This window comes from Rhinopithecus roxellana, chromosome 3, assembly GCF_007565055.1.
Source record: "Rhinopithecus roxellana isolate Shanxi Qingling chromosome 3, ASM756505v1, whole genome shotgun sequence".
Classification (NCBI taxonomy): Eukaryota; Metazoa; Chordata; class Mammalia; order Primates; family Cercopithecidae; genus Rhinopithecus; species Rhinopithecus roxellana.
In genome coordinates this window covers 176,603,758-176,624,152 of record NC_044551.1, presented here as the reverse complement: position 1 = coordinate 176,624,152, position 20,395 = coordinate 176,603,758, and the positions used below count along the sequence as shown (strand labels likewise).

At 43.9% G+C, this 20,395-nt stretch overlaps 1 protein-coding gene across 1 annotated transcript in view; it reads right to left on the bottom strand.

Moving 5' to 3' along the window:
- Window positions 1-20,395, bottom strand: part of SLIT3 (slit guidance ligand 3) — a 651,942-nt gene that overhangs the window by 182,673 nt on the left and 448,874 nt on the right. The window contains exon 6 of the mRNA XM_010358190.2: window positions 9,146-9,217. Within this exon, the coding sequence (XP_010356492.1) occupies window positions 9,146-9,217 (72 nt within the window). The remainder of the gene's footprint in view (window positions 1-9,145; window positions 9,218-20,395) is intronic.

Genomic DNA, 20,395 nt, shown 5'->3' with positions numbered 1-20,395 from the left:
AGATGTGGTGGCAGGCACCTGTAATCCCAGCTACTTGGGAGGCTGATACAGGAGAATCGCTTGAACCAGGGAGGTGGAGCTTGCAGTGAGCCGAGATCGCGCCACTGCACTCCAGCCTGGGCGACAGAGCAAGACTCCATCTCAAAAAAAAAAAAAATGTTTTTGTTTTTGTTTGTGTAGAGGTCCTGCTATGTTGTCTAGACTGGTCTCAAACTCCTAGGCTCAAGCAATCCCCCCTGCCTTCGCACTGGGATTACAGGCATGAGCTACCTCGCCTGGCCCATCCCTTACTTTTTAATACCTTCAAAGATAGGAAATGAAAGCTCAGGGAACAGTAGGAATGTTGCTCCAATTCTTCCCAGCCTTGTGTCTCCATCACCTTCTCCACATCATCCTTCTTTCCATTAAGCCATTGAGTAGGAGAGGGCCAAATTCCTGTGAGAGCTCCTCGGATCTTGACTTTCAAGACTCAGGTCTACAGAAAAGCAGACTCTTGGCCACAGGTAAGCTGAGCTGTCCAGTCTTGGGCATCCCTGGTGGGAATGGCAGCAGCCGTGGCAGGCAGGTTTGGCTGCTCAAGAGGGACAAGGCTCCCTGGCTTGGAGGTCCATGAGTGTCATGGGATGAGCACTCATCTAGAGGCAAGATATTCACTAAACATGCTCAAATACTGGTCACCAAAGCCCCTGCTGGGAGCTGAGGGGATGGTGAAAGGGCAGAGGCTGACCATCAGGCAGCGGCACCTTTGCAAATTAGCACAGAAGCCCGGTCTTGGGAGTGAACTGACCGCTGTAGGCATGTGGCTGCATTTCCCCCACCCTCCTGAAAGAATACTCTCTGGAATCTTTCTTCAAACATGCAGAACTATTTTTGCAGTTTGTTCTAGGTGGGACAAAGCATTTCAAAAGATTGCTCCCAAACCAAGTTTGTCAAGTCTGAATTCCAGTGCAGAGACCCGGCAGCTGGAATCTGTGGCCCCTGGGGACAGCAAGACCACCATGACTTGCCGACTCCACCTAAGTGCTACTCACGGGAGAAGCTAACAGGTGGTTTGTTGATTCAAGACCCTTTGCTGATCAAAAACAATTCAATTATCTTCTCCAAATCCTCTTAACCCAGGAATGTACACCAATACATTTTCAACTTCAGAGATGAAACTAGCTTTTGGTTAACAGGAAAGTGAAAGCAACTAGAAATCACAAGTTTCCCCCAGATTCTAGGTATTTTAAAGGTGGAAGTGCTACTTATTTAAATGGAAAAAAAAAATTTAGATTTCAAAGAAATGTTTACTTTTTCCTTAAGCTGGGGTTCTCAAAACCAAACTAGTCACTTGAAGAGCATGACTATCATGGAACTTGGAGTCTGGATGACTAAGAAGGAGGTGTGTGTTGAGCGGCACAAGAGCATTTATAGAAAACCCAGTTCCTTTCCTAGTATTCTGGGGACTGAATGGAAGTTACAGATGCTTTCTACAGAGTGCAATTTTAATCCTGATTGCATGAACATATCACAATTTATAGCACAGTACCAAAAGAAAAATATCTGGAGATATTTTAAGACTTTCTTTTTTTTTTTTTTTTGAGACGGAGTCTCGCTCTGTCGCCCAAGCTGGAGTGCAGTGGCCGGATCTCAGCTCACTGCAAGCTCTGCCTCCCGGGTTCACGCCATTCTCCTGCCTCAGCCTCCCGAGTAGCTGGGACTACAGGCGCCTGCCACCTCGCCCGGCTAGTTTTTTGTACTTTTTAGTAGAGACGGGGTTTCACCGTGTTAGCCAGGATGGTCTCGATCTCCTGACCTTGTGATCCGCCCGCCTCGGCCTCCCAAAGTGCTGGGATTACAGGCTTGAGCCAACGCGCCCGGCCAAGACTTTCATTAAGCAATGACAGTTCCCGTATTCAAAACTATGTCATGACTAAACACCCTGATAAAATGTTTGTAGCTCCCAGAGAAACCCAGGTAAAACATTTTATAAATAAAAAAAAAATGAATCTGGTCTCTGTTGTGACACACCAATTTTCACTGTAGCTCCGATTTTTTTCCTTATTAAAATGAGAAAGAAAGATCACCATTTAGCCAGAGAAATGCAAAACCAAAGGTAATGTGAAAAGTGGACTGCTTCAGTAAAATGCTACGCTGTTCAACATTTAAAATGATTCTAGGACAACCACATCTTGTTCCGTTCAGAGACAAGTCATAACAGGGACTCTAGAGACTGGTGGTGTGGGCTTCAATTCAGTTAATTAATTTCAACTCGATTTGGTTCCACATACTTTAACTGGCCACCTAGTACGTGCCAGGCATGAGTGAGGTGTGGATATAAAGCACAGAAATAGTACAGTATTTACCAACTTTACTTATTATAAGCGTCTTGATTGGGAGCCTGCTATTTGCTAGGCACACACCAGCGATATCTCTTTTAACCCACACAGCTATTCTCAGGGGTGGGTATTACAGTTTCCATTTTTCAATAAGGAAAGGAACCCAAACCACCTAGTTTGGTAAAGGTGAGCTAGAAGCTGGTTCTATGAGAGGACTCTAACCCCTCCAAAGCTCAACTATGGCTCCATACCTTCATGTCTGGGGCAGTTTTGTGGATGTGGATCTGATGCTGATAAAGCTGGGGTCATAAATTTAGACCTAAGTACCCTGTGGGTCAGTGTTTCAATAACTACTGTTTCTGAATTATTCTGGGCGTTCACTATAGACAATAATCTCAGTAGTGCATATCATTGTTTCTATGTATGTGTGTTCTGGTAGATGCTTTTAATTTTAATTTTTGTTAAGGGCAGGGGCTCAGATATCAGGCAGAACTGGATCTGAGTTTGGAAAGAGTAGTTCCCTTGTACTTGCCACTGTGACTCCGGGCAAGTCAGTCAACTTTTCTAAGGATCAGTTTCCTGACTGGTGAAATGAGGCAATTCCTAGGATGTGCCTCATAAAGTTGTGGTGAAGATTTAATTGAGATGCCTCATTCTACTGACTTGTCACGGTGCCTGAAGATGCTCAAAAATAGAAGTAGACTCTCAAAAATAGATGCTCAAACTTGGAGGCTCTAACAAGAATAATATAATCATAGTAGTAATTGTTGTACCATGGTACTATATATTATTGCTACATCATTATTATTATTAATTAATCCTCTGGCTCTGCATCCAGAGGAAGCTCAGCTGAAGTGGCCAACACACTGCAACTTGCATTAAACTTTGGGTTCTCTGAAGTGGGCAACGTTGTGCTTGAACATCCTAATACCCTGTACCAGGACACCAACCCCACTCTAGGAGAGTGAGCACACCCTGACCTAGGTTTCAGGACTGCTGTCAATTTGTTTCCACTGCCTTCCTCTTGTACTAGAAAAGGACCTTTTCCCCATTCACTCTTCTGCGTCTACCTGTGGGGTTCTGCGTCAGGCCACATTGAACCCACCAGGATATGACTGAATTAGAACTACCCTAAAAGTCTGGTTAGTTCTGCTATTGCTTTAATTCTTGAATCTCTCCTCTCTAAACATGGGCTCGGTGGCCTCAGTACACCAGTTGATCCAGGGGCCTGGGGAACAAGTACCAGGGCAGGTGGGGTGGCTCTTGTGATGAACAGCTAGAGTCACCTCTTGTTTTTCACCCTCATAGGCATAAAACCAATGACAACTGCCGTAACCTCAAACGCAATTTGGAGCTTCTCAGAAGGTAAGATGTGAGGGATTTGTGATTGCCTCTGGGGTGTCCTTGCTTAGGTTCGGGTGTCCTGGACTCCACGTCACTAAGCTCTCTCTGTATGCCCAACTCCACCACGCTGGTGAGCTCTGGCCTATGGAGCTCAGCCCGCCAAGCACCTGCTCACTTCAAGCTTTACTGTACCCAGCGCCCAGCACTGTGCTGGCCACACAGCGTGTCTTTGCTTCTTGGATGGGTCAGCACAGGGGTCATGTGGGCTGGCAGTTAATGTAAATGGGTAGGGATCAGTGGCAGAATGGGGTCTACATGCCCCATCCAAGGAGGACAGGTGCTCCCCAGCCACAGCTGACTGCAGTGCGGAAATGCCGCCCCACAGTTGCCAGTGCTTCTGGTTTTTCCAGAGAAGCTGGAAATCTGGACTTTTATGTAAGATATCTCAATTTTTAATTGTGAAATGCTCATCTCAATTTTTAAAAAACATTACGCAGGACAAAAGAAAAATGTCATCTATGGGAGCAATATGGTCTGTGGCCTAGTTTGTAGCCTCTGGTTTAAAGAGAGCTAAAAGCTGGATCATTCCTTGATTCTGTCATGGACAAATGTGTGCCCTACCCCAATTTCCTAAATAACACCCAAAACTAAACGGCGGGTTTTGAAAGGATGAACTGTGCTTGGGATCCCCAATCTTACCAGGGGATCCCTTCTGAACAATCTAATTGCATGGAGGTGCCCAGTGTGGACAGAAACATGAGTCAGGAGTCCCAGATTCTAAGTTCCCCTGTTACCGTGGACTCGCTGCTGACCTCAGGCAAGTCTCCCAGCCTAGGGTGAGCCAGGACAGGTGCTCAGGGTGCAGACTGCTAGGCTGCTTGGGCCTCTCTCCAGTGCCTGCTCTCTGTGTCTTAATCTGGACAATGAGCGGTCATCCTGGAGACACCTAAGATCCCACCAGCGCCAGCCTATAATAATGTCAATGAATTTCCAGAATTGGCAAGTGACATAAGCGGGAGTGAGAGCTTCCAAACAGCACACGCTGGTTATCTACGGACCCGTTGGGATCTCCATGCCATTTAGCTGGCACCAGTGGTTTCTCAAGGGCAGACCAATCACCAGGAGATGAGAGCATTTTCAGATTGTGTTTCTGTTGTCTGTGGTCCGGCATTTTTGACAACGTATTTATTGAACTTCTGACTTGCTACCTTTCGTCAGGACACAATGTCCAAAAGGACTTTTTATTCTCCTGTAATACTATTGAAAAACAATTCATGACATATGTTATTAATGAGGTTTTCTCATTTTTGTTTAATTTGTTCCTACTTTTTTTATTTTCATTAGAGTTAAGCATTTTTTTTTTCTGACCCACGATGGCACGTTGGGCAGGGAGGTGCCACTGTAACTGGTGAAATGCCTGGCCATCCTCAGCCTGGCTGGTATGGGCTAGAAACCCAGGGCTCAGAGCACCAGCACAGCGCGTCCTGACCCCACAGAGCCAGGAGTGCAGTCCTGGCATATTCAACTGCAGTATAAGCATGACTTACCTGGAGAAAACCTAGTGTGTGCAAACTGCCAAAAGCACAGAACAGGTGGAGATTAAAGGGCACTGATTTGAGTAACAGCAGAGGGTCTGACTCACAGAGGCTCAGTCCCTCAGTTAAGATCCTCAAATGCCACAAAACTGAGGCTGTATTTTTTTAGTGGGGGAGACAGGTCTGGAAAGCAGAGCCCCCAAACTGTGGAATGCCAAAGTCTATGGCAATGGCCACAAGAGGGAATAAATCATCTCTGGGACGACAAGTATATCAGTGAAAAAGCAGGATGAGTTCCTTACTCCTGCAGGTTAGATTTACCTTCAACTTTGTGGGCACCCGTTAACTGGGTGAAGGGAATGATAGGGCCCATTCACTCAAACCTGTGAAAGGCTCCAACTTTCTCCCCAGTGGGATTGTGAGTCATTGCTAGTTTGCCTCCATCAGTTCTTGGAGGCCAGTTCACACCACTCTGCAGCCCACACCCGCTGTACTTCAGGGCAGCCAATCACCATGACAGCCTTGGCAACATGCATCCAAAAGGTAGCTTTGTAAAATGGTTAGCACACAGGCTCTGCTGCTAATTAGGTAAGCAGCTACTTGGCTTCTCTGAGATGGGCTACTTTTTTGGTAAAAGCAGGGTGATGGTAACAGCAGCTCTATTGAGAGATTGTGAGGATGGCAAGAGCTAGCGCATGTAAAAGCACTGGTGGTATCGCTGGGCTTGAGTAACTGCTAGCTATTTTCATTTTCCTCATTATTCTTCCCCCGTAGTGGCACGGAAGGCCATGAGAAGTTTCACCCCCCAGGCTATGCTTTTCTTCTTACTTCCTGGAAAGGGGAGGGGATGGCTCCTTTCCCTGTCCACCGTACTCTGTGCTGGGCATCCCCCATTGGGAATGAGTCAAAAATGAGGCTGAAGTGGGCAGATTTCAGTCTTTCCCAACCTTGTACCAGTTCATTTCTCCTCATAGTCAGTGGCTACCTCTCAGGCTCACCTCCGACGTTCTCATTCAATGTAACTGGTAAAACCATCATCAGCCTCGATGGAAAGAAGTTGTATGGTGTTTCCATCCACAGGAGGGATGGAATAACAGGGTTATGGCATGTGAAATACTTCTATTTGCAGTTGACATCCATAAACTTTCCTTAAGTTAATTTGAGAGCTTTCTGGGACAACTAATGTGTCTTTCCTTGATTTCTACTTCACGCTGCCTAATGTCAGAGAAAACACAGCCGAAACATTCTATTTTGTCTTCTTAATTTGCAGACTTTTAAGCTTTAGATATGTTAAAATGCTCTTTCTGGGGATAGGATGTTTTGAACTCTCCTCTTTCACTCAGAAACGTATCAAGCTAATGTGTGATACTGTCACTGAGTTCCTATTTATTATTTCATTGCCAGGATTCTTTATGGTGCCTAAATTGTGATTACAGAGAAGCATGATAAAATGTCAATGTGTGGATGAGATTTGGAAGGTCCTAGGGGTGGGGAGGGGAGGTTCTTTAAATGGAGATGTCAGCTCCAGCCAATTTCAGAATGGCTCACCATTAAGATGGATGGTTTCAAAGCCGTGTGCCTCTGCTGGAAATTAAAAACCCATGGAATAACTGATTATGATTAATTTTAAGTACTTAGCCATGTGAAGCCAAATGAGAGTGTCTTTAAAACAAAGCTATTGATCTGGTTTTGTTTGGAATTGATAAGATAAAGTAATCAGATCCTATGGGCTCTTTGCAATGATAAGGAATGAGAACTTTTTTTTTTTCCTTTCAATCACAGGTTTTTAAAGCTTCAACTTGGAGATGCCTGGTGCATCTGGATATCTTTTTTTTTTTTTTGGTATCTGAGTAGAGGAGAGCTGTCCAAATCTGTCCTGGGCAAGGGCTTGATGGGGGTGAGGGTGTATAGGGGCAAAAGTTAGGAAAGTAGAAGGGATGGCACTTATGAGAGCCCCTCCTATGTCGTACATACACTGGCTGTTTTTAAAAGTTGAGGAGATAGACTCAGAGAGATTAAGACACTTGACCCAAGCCCCACCTAGGTGTGTCTGACTGTAAAACCCTCTCTTCTCCCTCAGACTGCCTTCTTGGTGAGGAGAGACAACACCATTCCTAGCACAGAAAATGAACATGAGGGCTGTCAGGTTGTCACAGCTGTTTCGTGGCAGCTGGTGACTTCCATTTCCTGGTCTCTTCCCAAGGAATTTTCTCATCTTTCTCATCCTCTCTGTCAAGGGAGGAAAAAGGTGATATGCTCTGAGCAGCCCTTCCTACAAATGCTATTTTGCAGGCAGGGAAAATCCTGCCTACCCTTCTCAGTCCCAGCCTCCTGATAAGAGGAGTCGTAGGTTACTAAATTTGGGCTGGCATCCTCTCCCTTGCAGACAGGCATTTGTTGCCGGTTCCAGGGTCAGAGTTTGGGTGAGGAGAGACAATCTATTTCAGAAATGACAATCTGACCTCCCTGACTGTGGGTCCTGTCTTTTCTGGACCGGGAATTCTCAGCTTTCATCCGATTTCAAGCAGCTTGCAGCATCAGCATCCCCTTTTATTTCCCGTGATTCCTCTTGGAATCACCTTCCTCTCAAACAACGTGGCGAGGCTCTCTCCAACCCGTTGCTAGTGTCTGCGGGGCCAGGTGAAGAGGAAGGCGGAGGGAAGACCTTTCAATCATTCTTTCACATACAAAGGAATGCTTTAAAATACTCATTCACTTATTTATCTGGCATTCATTGATTCTTCTGGAATCAGAGATAGGTAACCTGCGACTGTGTAATTTCTTATTTTTAGGAGAATGCTTGAGAAACCCCACTCTGCTTTCAGTCACTGGCTAGAATTGTACCATGGGAATTATTTTTAGAACCAAGCAGCTACAGAATTTGGAAAGGGGAAGTCACTCCCAAGACAGAGCAACCAACCCTTTCATTTTACAAATGAGGAAACTGAGGCTCCCAGAGCCGAAGAGACTTGCCCAAGGTCACACGACTAATCAGTGGCAGAATCCGGACTCGACCACACGTCTCCTGACAGAAGTGACACAAGTTCTTCTGTGCTGTACTGCCTTCCTCTCTGGGCTTCTCTGAATCAGGGACAGCTAGAAGTATAGCTTTAGTGAGAATAACCAAAATGTTTTCTTACACAATTCAACTTTAGTTTGAATGACCCCAAGATGACTCCTAGCTGACTTTCCTCCTGGGAGTCGGGTTTTCTTAGTTAGACTCATTTGAAAATCCAGAGCTCAGAAAGGCAACTACACATTCTTTCTAGACAAGGTGCATAGGGTGGGATTATGGGGAAGGGGCTGCCTCCTCTCATCTCCCCTCATTGCCCACCCCCACCCCCACCCCCACCACCCCCGGCCCCTTTAAGGTCACAGTCACTGTTTAAAGTTTCAACTGAAGCCTGAGATGAGATCCCAGGAGCAATAGCAATGACTGGGCTTTCCCAGGCTGTGTGGCATTCCCCTGCCCTGTACCAAGGTCCCTTTCTGATTCAGGTAATTCCAGCTGTCCTCCTGGCACTAACCCCTCTCTCTCTGGCCCCAACCCCGGACCCTGTTTCCCAGTGTGCCCGCACTCAAACACACTGTCCCTGATGCTGTGGCAGGCTCTGGGGGGGTCTGCTCCAGCCCATCTGTTTCTCCCAGCAACAAATACTGCGGGAGCACTGGTGGAGAAGGAGAAAGACTCAACTGAGACTTAATTAGCAGGAACCCCAGTTTGTGGGAGGTAAGAAATCACACTTGGCTGCCTGCAAACACTTTGACCAAGGTGAGCCGGAGGGATCTCCTGGTTCCCAATTTTAATAGCACTGCAGCAAAAGACCAGAAATGCATCCACACAGACCCTCCTGCACATACTCTCCCCCTCTCTCCTCCCCACACGGACACACACACATACACACATATGCACGCACACACAAGACAGCGATCGCAAAATCAACTCACAGGATCTCCAAATCGCGCAGCGCTCGGAAGGCTCCATCTTCAATGCAGCTGATGTGGTTGTTGTCCAATTGCCTGTGGAAAAGCAGGGGAGAGCATGAAGCCTGAGCGGGGGCAGCGTGAGGGGCCGGCGGCCCGGGCCACCCGAGCGCCTGTCCCTCCACCCCCTTGCAGGCGCTGCTGGTCCCTGCCAGGAGCTCGTGCAGAGCCAGCCTGTCTGCCACGCTGCTCCGTCTCTCCTCTCTGACTGTCTGAGAGAACTACACAGACGAGCGCACCAAAAGGCTGTCAGGTCTCAGTAAATATTAATTGCGCATTTTTTTTTTTTTTTTTTAGGCAGAAGGGAGTAATTTCATTACATTAGGGCATCCAATCCATTACGAGCTCTTACCGTCATGTCACTGAAACAATTTCATTAAGCTAAAGGCCTGTAAATCATTGGAGGTCACTGCTCTGCCCTCCGCGACCTCCCAGAATGCTTTTTTCCTCTCTCCCGTTCCCTCGTCTCCCTTTTACTGGAAGTTGCAGTCTTCTGCTCTGACACAGTGCTAAATCTCAAGGCTTTATCCGCCCAGGAGCGGCAAGGGTGCATGGGGAATATACCAATTCCAAATTAGACTCAACTAATCTAATTTTATAGTCTTTTTATTATTCTAAGCACCACATGTCTGTGGTGGTTTGATGCCTCTGTGCATTGTTACGGGCCCCATCTGGTAGGTCATTCTATTGAAGCATTTTCTGACTAAATACAGATTCCCTCAAACTGCACTAACCATCATCAACATTAAAGAAATTCATTGAGGGAAGCGTTCATGAAGAGGGGAAGAAGGAATATCGTTATTGCCTTAAAGATGTACCACTTTGATTTAAATTGGGGAGAATTAAATGCACCTATTTCCAGACTCCTTTTTTATTTCCCTTTCCATCCTGTGAGCATGGAAATAATGTCTCTTGAAAAGATGCCCTGACTAATACACATTCTAGTTGGAGACTGAGCTATTTTAGTTGAGGGATAATACATAGATACCGTTTTTTTAAAACATTAAAATATATGTAATGCGTAAGTCAGGATATCAACCATGATCACACCCCAACTTAAATATCATGTATTATATACATAACCCATTTTATTCCTTAAAAAACCATAAAAAACAATAAGGTGTTATACAGGAATTGGTTATTGACACCAGATTGTCATACTCTGTCCGCAGAGCACACCATGGTCTTTGGGGCTGCGGGTCAGGTGAAAAGAACTATGGCTGTACTAAAAAACTCCAAGACTCTTTTAATTTTCTCCACCTCTCAGGTGGAGGGTTTTCCTGGTGTTGGAATTTTCATGTGTAACTTGAGCTAAACGATCCCAGGACAACTCTCCACAAAAGACGTGCCAAAGCTACCTTTGGGAACCCTCTCCCAGGGCTTTATTTTCTACTGAAGGATGGCAGGATTAAAATGAAAATACTATTATCTTTGGAAAAGTATCCAGATGTAGAATTGTATAAATGCACACAAAACGCAATAGAGTGATGCCGTGCATTACAACAGACAGGCTCTGTCATGATATTTTGGGGAATTATTAATATATTATCTCAATAGATGCTCATGATACAAGATTCAGATATTTAGAATAAAAGAAAAAAACAATCCACAGGCATCTCGAGAAGCAGAAGCACATTTTTGGTTGGCGAGTTCTGTATCTAGCGTTCAAAGTTCTCACTGATGCCTACTCACACGGAGTCTCACCGCATCCTCTCGACCCCTAATTCTTCTGGAGCCTTTCTTCACAAGAGTTTGCTGAGCCTCTTTTTCATAGATGTCTCGCAGTGTTGGGGCCGCCGATTCCCCGCAGAGGTTCTATGAAGGCAGTCTAGTCCTGCTACCCAGCTTCTAGATTTATCATCAGCTCAGAGGCCGGTGAATCAACAACCCCTACCCCACACCAAGGCCACCAAACCTTACCAAGCAGAAATGCAGTGGAGCTGGCTTTTGGCTCCAAGAAACTGTTCAATGAACATGCTGAATTCGGCAAAAATGGCACCATCCGCCTAAGTAGAAAAGGATCTAAATCATCACACTGGGAAGTCTGGGGTGTATAGAGATGGCAGTTTGTGGTGCATCGGTTTTCATGCAGACATTTCATAAAGGTCCTTGCTATTAGTATATTATTTATTTACTGGATTTGTGAAGCGTTTTCTATTCCTTTTCTTTTTGAGAACACCAGAAATCAAACAAGGGACTCTAAATGTACAGAATTTTACGTGGAAAGAATGGAATCTGCAGGGAAGAAGAAAATGCCATAGAAAGAAGAGAATAAACCAAAGTGGTAGAAAGAGAATAAAAAAGTATGTGGTGAAGGGAGCTAGCCAAAAGATTTTTTAAAAAGACTAAACACACGCTACTCAATATCCCATCACAGTCCTGCTACTCAGCAAACTGAAGTAGTGGGACAAGAGTCTTCGAGAGGGCTCTGATCATTTTCAGGCTAAAAGCAGTGACATTTAATACGTTACTAATTACGTGACGTTTAAATATTTTCAGTGGGTGGCACAAGTTGACATCTAGTTTATTTGCAACGGGGAAAACTGAGCTTTACTATAAGCATCTCTGTGGGTGTATTTTATAGACTATTTTAAAACATGAAACATCAAAATTTAAAATATTTATGCAGAAGTGTGCTTTTCTAGAAGACATTTATTATAACTGAGATTGTCTCCTTTTGTTCTAACCACAGATAAATGAAACAGACAGGGTATTCCAGTCGTGATGGTCAAGGAGCCATTCTCAAGACAAGATGCCCCATTCGTTACCAGGGTCTTTAAGGGTTTAACACCTATGGGGGCCCCATAAGGTAAACAAAAACCACAGCAGTTACTCCACTTCCCAGCTGTTATATCTCCATGGCGCCGAGCATCAGCGTATTTGTAAAAAGCCCAATTAATCGTCCATCAGCTTTCCTGATATTTCATGCAAATACACTAGGTCTCTAAAACAAAGTAAATACACACTTGGTTCAGACAGGTTTCTTTTTCTTTGCAAAATGACACCTCAGCAACATAAAAGTTAGTCCTGACACACAGGAGAAGGGAGGCAAAATAAACACAAGCCCAGCAATTCTTTGAGGATGGCGGAGCGGAGCGTTACTAAACACACAGAGAACCTTCCGAAGCTGAGGCCAAAACATCTGACTTAGCAGTTTGCTTCTGGGGGCTGATGTGACCACAGGCCGCTGACGTGTATTCTAAGCTCCCAGGTCAAAGGTCCATATCGTGCCTTTGAAAGACCTCGTTCAAAGACCGTCTCAAAAACAAATCAACAAAGCCCATTGCCTACCCTGCAACACGCATGCCATCACTCAGGAGGCATCTGCAAAAAGGGCTTTGGAAATGTGAGGAGAGAGAACTCAGCAATTGGAGGATGCCTGAGGGCTCTCTTTCGATTTTTCCTGGGCCATGAGAAGTGTATTTCCCACAGCTGCTGAATCTTTGCTTCTTATCTTGCAACATAACTTATCCCCGTGCCTAGTGCAGTGCCAGCCACCTCACAGATGGTCACCAATGGTTGCAGAATGAGTCCTTCCAGGAAAAGGTGTCAGGGCTGAATCCAAGCTGTATGGAATAAAGCTCTAAGCCATATCGTCATGACTGTGGCCCTGTGGCCCTTCTAGTGACAATAAAGACTGAGCACTCCTGCTGTGCCTGGACAGGGCTAAGCACCTTCCCTGCTTCCTTGTCTTTCTGAGACACAGACCTCTACCAGGGAGCCCTTGGGAAGGAGACTTGGAATAAAACAAGATTTCTATGGGTCCAGGATGAAGATGGGGAATGGGAAGGCAGGAGATTTTGGGAAGGCTGGCTATTATTTTGGAGGCCACTTTTATTGTCCTCTACTTTATACAGGATACTCAATTTGATTTACACTCCCCTGTCTCTGAATAAGCCAAGAAGCCCCAAAACATTTCATGATATTAAATTAACTGCTCTAATTTCCCCAGGAAGCTCGAATTTCGGCAAACAATATGAGTGCTAAAATGATACCAGAGTCCATTTAGAGAGGAATCCTCCAACAAGCACTAAACGCAGACTCCCCGAGAGCAGCTTTCTGACTACTGTATTTTTATACTCTGAGAATATAAACAAGGCGGAAAGGAAAGCCAGCGTGAGTGAGGACTTAAAATAATCTCCACAAACGGCAGACTGGGAGATAGCACTTTTGTAAGAATTCCCATTAGTAAGCATAATATACTCCTATTATCACAGTTCATCTCTTTCAATTACGATGTGAAATTTCATAATTGAAGCGGGATTAGAAATATTTTTGTGCTTCAAAAATTAAAGCAGCCTATCTAAATCCTTTACAAAGGGTTAAAACACTGGCTACAATTTAAAAAGCTTCTAACTATCTCCCAACAATAACCAAAAAAAAAAAAAAAAAAAAAAGAAGAAGAATAAAGAGATAAATAAATGTATAAAAAGAAAAAGATTTTTTTTTTTTTAAATTTAGGATTTCAATGATGCATTTAAGTTCCCATGAAGAATGCCTTGAAAACAGACATATCCAGAAACAGGCTTTGGGTATCTGGAAGAAAAGCCGAATTCCAAACTAGGTATCTACATGCAAGGTCTGTATCAGGGGATACCCATCCAGTTGTTCACTCCTCATCCAGATGTTCTGGGGACCCAGCATCTCATCAGGTGGATGGTTAAACTTCGCCTGAGGGCACTGTCCCTCCAGGGGCCCCCAATCCAGCAGCAGCGTTCTGCTCTGCGCGTTCTGTTCATGTTCCTCCTCATGCTAAACGGGAGAAGTAGCCGAGGCTCAGCACCCGTTAGAGTTTAACAGTTTGCTAATTTCTGAATAAAGCTATCCCTACCAAATGTGCCAAATAAGTGTGGGGACTTCTGTATGAAATTCACAAGGGAAGCCTTACTAGAAACCCTAAGCAAGTCAACAGTCATGAAATCCAACAAGGAATTAACCCGTAAGAGTAAGACAGTACTATGAGATGTTCACACTATCTTAGGTACTCAGGATGAAGAATAAAGTATAAGACATTCTTTGAAAATATTTGGAAGAAGGTTGCCACCTTTGGTTTTTACAGCTCAATTATATTGAAAGGTTTAAGGGAATTTAAAAAACTAAACTATAATAATTTGAATCCATTTTTGATGAAATATACATATGTTCATCAATGTACATATTCAAGGTATTCTTTTTCTAGACTGAGGAGAAACAGAATGTTTTAACTATAAAAAGAAAACCAGGGGAATCCCTACTTTCATGAAACAAGGCAGAAGACAAAATGTGAAACAGCCTTGACATGCTATTTCTTTCCTCCCTATTATCCAATTGTCCTTTAAGCAGAGAATAGGAAATCCAGAAGCGCTTTTGAAGGTTGTTTTTTTATGACAGTTTAACATTCTAAAAAATCATTATTGAAGAACAAATTATAGAAGCATTTGTCTGCTGCTAGCTGGGGTCTTTGAAAAAAATAAAGCTCAAGGTTATTTTAACTGACAAAAGGAGAAAAAATTATCTTCAAAAGAAACGCATATACTTCATATAACTGAGTACGGGTCACACTTCTTCAGACAAATCAAACACTTGATCTAAGCCACAATCTGCTAATGAATTGTCACTGCTTCTCATCATTAGAGGGTTACTGTAATTCTACATTAAAACAACATCTCAAATGAGCAAAAAGAGGGGAATCTATCATTTTGCTCATTTTGCACACTTGCCCACCAGATCCTACAATACATATAGATATGTTTACTGATCCATGAATTATTTAAGTATCCACAAAGACCCCTGTCTCTAAAACTGACAACTCTATGCCTATTTTTCCTACATATGTAGTTACATGTAATATTGTATCCATGTAAATACAAATATATATAACTGGTAAAGCAATTGTTGACCTCTGATGTTTAATGTGGTATAGCCAGTTATATTTACAGAGATATTTAGCTAATTGATTGTTAGCATTCCAAAGACTTCAACCAACCAAATCTACTTTGCAAAGGACAAAGTCCTAGCTTAATTAAGCTCTCTGATCAGAACAGTCTACTTAGAACTTAACTGAAAATTGAACAAGTCTATTTCAACAAATGTCGTTATGCATGCTTTGCCACATAGCTAGCACGACACCTTCTATTTCGTATGGATCATAATGCCGTTCAACATATGCAACTTCTCAGCAGGAGAATAACTGCATCCACTCCAGTAGATGCTCCTGAAAGCAAGCTCTGCAATAATGCAAACAGCGATGATGGATTAGCCACAAAGAGTCACACCAGACCTTGGAGAATAAAGAGGTGTTTTACACATCGCTGGGAAATATCAATAACTCCACTTCTGTGTTTACATAGTTGCCTGTATGTTGGGCATTTGGCAAATGAATTTGTGTTGAAAAATGCAGGAGGAAGATCCCTGCAAACCAATTTAGCATTAAAGATAGTTACCGGGACAAGCAGAGATCCCACTTAATTGTGGCGAGTTTAAATTGGAAACAAATCTCTGGCATTTCTAGATAAATAAAAGAACAACAATAACAAAACAAATCCAAAGCAAATCAAATGAAAACACCCCATAGTCACAGCGAGAGTATGATTTGTTTTCCAGCAACTTTTAGACCCGGGGACCAAGGAAGTTTGGTTACTGTTTGCAAAATGTGCTGTTACACTTTGAGGCTTGCCTCAAATCTACCCACATCCTGTGGTCATCCCCATGTTAGGACCAAAGGGTTTTATACCTAGGTGGACCAACTCCCCAAGGTTTGCCTGGGACTTTCCCTGTTTTAGCATTGAAACTCCTGTGTTCAATCCTGGGAAACAAATCAATTCCAGGCAAAATGCGATGGCTGCTTACCCTGTTATACCCCATGAGGCTGACTCAGTTGAAAGTAGATTTATTCTTGACATTTCATTCCCTCAACCGTATCCCCTCAATCTTAAAATGTCTGTTGACTCACAAACCCAGCTTTCAGTTCTGTTGGCTATAAAAGGCTCCTCACTGCAGCTTCTGTAAAATGGGCTGTCCCTGTGCAAACACACCCATCATAAGGCCACGGGGAGTCTTGAAAGTCACTGAAACATTGGACCTTGTGTTCTCTGCCTTCCTCATTGGGAATTAGAATTTCTTTTTAAGAAGTATCAGTGTTTTACTCGCCGGCCTTGCTGATGTCATGAATACTCAGAGGCTGGACAAATAAATGGCTGTCTCCATAGTGATTGGGGCAGGTTTGTGGTTTCCCTAGTTACACTCTTGAGCGATAACCATCTGTGGTTCCTCCCCGGCAGAGGCGCAGGAGGGAGGAAGAAGCGAGAAACTGGGAAGATGAAATGTGCTTTTGTTAACGGGCATGAAAAGTTATCTCCCACATCTCTGTTTTTTTCTCTGTTTTTCTAAATCACCCAGCACAAACTATAGTGAGGTAGTTTTTTTCTTTTCATCCCCATGGGGGTTTCAGAAAATCTTCCCACTGGGCTCTAAAGATGAAGCGATTCCAGTTGCGTGAATATGACCACTAAGCAGGAGCCAGAGCTGAGATACTTCTTCCTGGATGGGAGGTCAGTGCCCAGGTGAGATGTTCGTTTTCATTCAAATACAAGATTGCAAGCATCCCCACTCTGGGTCCAGGCCATGAATCGGCCCATCCTGGGGAGCGCTCCCTGACAGCACACTGAGACCACATCATCTCCTTCAGCCTTGAGAGATCTTTGTTTCCCTTTAAAAACATCACATAGATTGCTCTGCAAGAAAATTAAGGTTTCCTTGAATTTATTCACATTTCCAGCCCATACTAACTAACCCTTTGAAGGCTCTCGTTATTGACTAGTCGTTTTTTTCCTTATAAAAATGGAAGACTAGGGCTTGTATAATTTGTAACTACGCAAACTAAGTGATTCACATCCATGCCCCCGAGTCTCAGTTGTAAAAAGCAGATAACATTTAGTCCAAAAGGAATTTTTGTGTGTTAATGAAATGTGTGCACTCTGAAAATGTATTTGTGGCATTGCTTAATTTTATTTGCTTTAAAACAAGTAATATTAAATTTAGGAATTCTTTTTTACATAATCTCCAAGCTCTCTTTCAGCTCTGAAGTTATATGACCTGAAATTGGTTTCTTATGAAATTTTAAAAACATTCTTCTTCATCTAACTTAGACCCTTCTGCGATTTGAACCTCTCTCTTTATCACTTCTTCTTCCATCCCAGACCAAAGAATCTATTATTTGAGATATTCAATATAATCTTTCTGGACTAAGGGCAGCAGTTCAGACTCAGTACAAGCTTTTCGTACTTCTCCTGCTGTTATGAGATTGAAATACAAGAAGCCACCAAAAACCTACACCAAAGAAAATACAAATCGCTCCCTTACTGAAAGAAGGATGCCAACGTGTGCACATACTCACAGTTTCCATAGTTGAAACAACTAAGGAGAGAAATCGCAAAATTTAATCTCATTTCTCGGTGGCTACTTCCAACTAATAACCAATCAAGTAATGTACCACCTAAAATAGTCAAATGCCACACCATCTATGGCATATAAGTTCTTAATCTTAACATTCCATAATCTGTACGCAAACCTTCAGTGGCTCCCTGTGGCTGACATTATAAATTGTAGCAATCATAAAACCATCACAACCATGATAATAATTGCACACAACATTTATTCAACACTTATTAAGCATCAAGCATCAATGGAACTGAGCACCATTTAAATGTCTTATGCCAGTCTGATCTCACAATAATTCCTATAGAAGAAGAAAGCGAGGCATTGAGAGCTACGTCTTTAAACTTGGCATTGAACCCAGTTCTGTCCATGCCCACAATGACTGTAAGAGATGCTGCTCCTCTGGAAACAGCCCAGACTCCTTAGCCTGACCTTAGGACCTAACTCCTTAGCTGCACCTCTCTCTGTGTAATACGTGAATGCACCAAGTACTTTCATGTTTCCATGTTCACTTATGCTTGTCCTTGCCCTGTTTGTGAAATCCCTCCCCATCCATCAAGACCTTCCACAAAGGCCACATACTCTAGCAGACCTTCCCGCACAAACTCAGGCAAAATGAACTGCTCTTTCCAAGCTCTCATGACTCTTAGGTCATCCCCTTATTCAAGCACTTAACTTCACAGAGTAGGACGAATTGTGCAGGAGAAAACAGAGGTTCAGAGAGGTTGTTATGTAGCATCAAAAAAGGAACTTGGCTAGTACATTGGAGAGTCAAGTTCAAACCTGCCTTCCCAATCCAGGAGCCTCAGGGCTCACCCATCAGGCTATTCCACCTTTCTCTGACTTTTAAAATACAAAGACAGGGAGCCTAATATCACTCTGTGGGTGTAACTCAAGTTATTGTAGGCTGGGAAGAGGATGATGAGAAAGCCAAACTTTAGTCTCGGTATTTGTCACTGGGAACTAGTCGCTTTCATTGGCCTGCAAAGTATTCTTACCCAGAAGATGGGGTTGGGGGTAGGGGATGGGGGGAGCAGCACAGTCAACAGTGTCCCCACCACTCCCTCCTGTGTCTCTCAGATTCCTTGGGAGTCCTGGTCCATTTGACTTTTAGGGTCACTGGGGATGGTAACTGATTTTAGCTTCAGTCACTGAGGATCATGGATGGGTGCCTGCACCTTGAGAGGATGGATGCTTCAATTCCAGGTCACCTAGTAGGACCCAATGGGTGGCCTTCTGACCAGGCTGGGACAGCGTAGTGCTCTCTTGGGCACAGGCATGGCTTCTCTGGAGAAATGGTTCTCTTTGCTCCAGGCAAAAGTGGTAAATTACACCGATTTGAATCCATCATTCCTGGGCATGGCCTTCCCCAGAGGTGATAAGGCTTGTCTTCCAAGGGTATACAAGCCTCAGGAACCAAAGGAACGGGACAACAGTAACCACACTGTGTCGTAGGGTATTCGGGGTGAGTGGCCATTAGCGAGGCATCACTCAAAGGTATGTCTGTGGCAGCAGAGGCCAATTAAAACATACTTTGTAAGCTCAGTGTATGGGGGATATCAAGGTCCTTGTAATTAACTGCTGAGGAAAGGAGCATCAGAACTCAGCAGCACGTGCTGTGCTGATAGCCGCTTTCGATCTAGCTAACACGCAGCATGGAAATACTCCAGAAGAGGCCAGTTTCCTTTTCTTTACTATTATTTTTGAGGAATAATGAATGCCTGAACTTATCCGCAACAGGAGAGCAGGTACAGTCTCTGTTTTACACACTACTGTACCTGGCCCACAGTGCCTGGCACACAGGAGGTACTCAGTAAAAAGCCCTAGGATCACATGAGATTCCACTTCACACGCACTAGAAAGGCTATCATTAAAACGATGAAGAACAGTAAGTGCTTGGTGAGGATGTGGAGAAACTGGAACACACTTACATGGCTGGAGGGGATGTAAAATGGTGCAGCTGCTGTGGAAAACAGTTTGGTGGTTCCTCAACAAGTGAAACATAGACTTACCATATGACCCAGCAATTCCATCCCTAGGGATATAGCCTAAAGAATTAAAAACTGGTGTTCAAACAAAAACTCGCACACGAATGTTCACAGCGGCACCATTCACAAGAGCCAAAAGGCGGAAACAACCCGAGTGTCTGTCAGCGGATGAGTGGATACACAAATTGTGGTACGTACACATACAGGAATATTATTCAGCCACAAAACAGGAATGAAGTACTGATGCACGGGGCAACATGGATGACTCTTGAAAACACTATGCTAAGTGAAAGAAGCCAGACATAAAAGGTCACCTATTGTGTGATTCCATGAATAGAAAATGTCCAGAACAGATAAATTCATAGAAGCAGAAAGCAGATCAGCAATTGCCAGAGGCTGGGGGCAGGGAGGGAATGGGGTGTGACTGCTGAGTGGGTATGGAATTTCCCTTGGGGGTGATGAAAATGTTTTAGAAATAGATAAAAGTTTACCATCCCCACTCTCTTTGCCTAAACTGACATTTTTTTTCCCCCTGAGTCTTGAGTGATTTTTGGGAGGCTGAGGTGGGTGGATCGCGAGGTCAGGAATTCTAGACCAACCTGGCCAATATGGTGAAACCCTGTCTCTACTAAAAATATTATTTTAAAAATTAGCCAAGTGTGGTGGCGGGCGCCTGTAGTCCTAGCTACTCAGGAGGATGAGGCGGGAGAATCGCTTGAACCTGGGAGGCGGAGGTTGCAGTGAGCCAAGATCGCACCACTGTACTCCAGCCTGGGTGACAGATTGAGACTCCATCTCAAAAAAGAAAAAA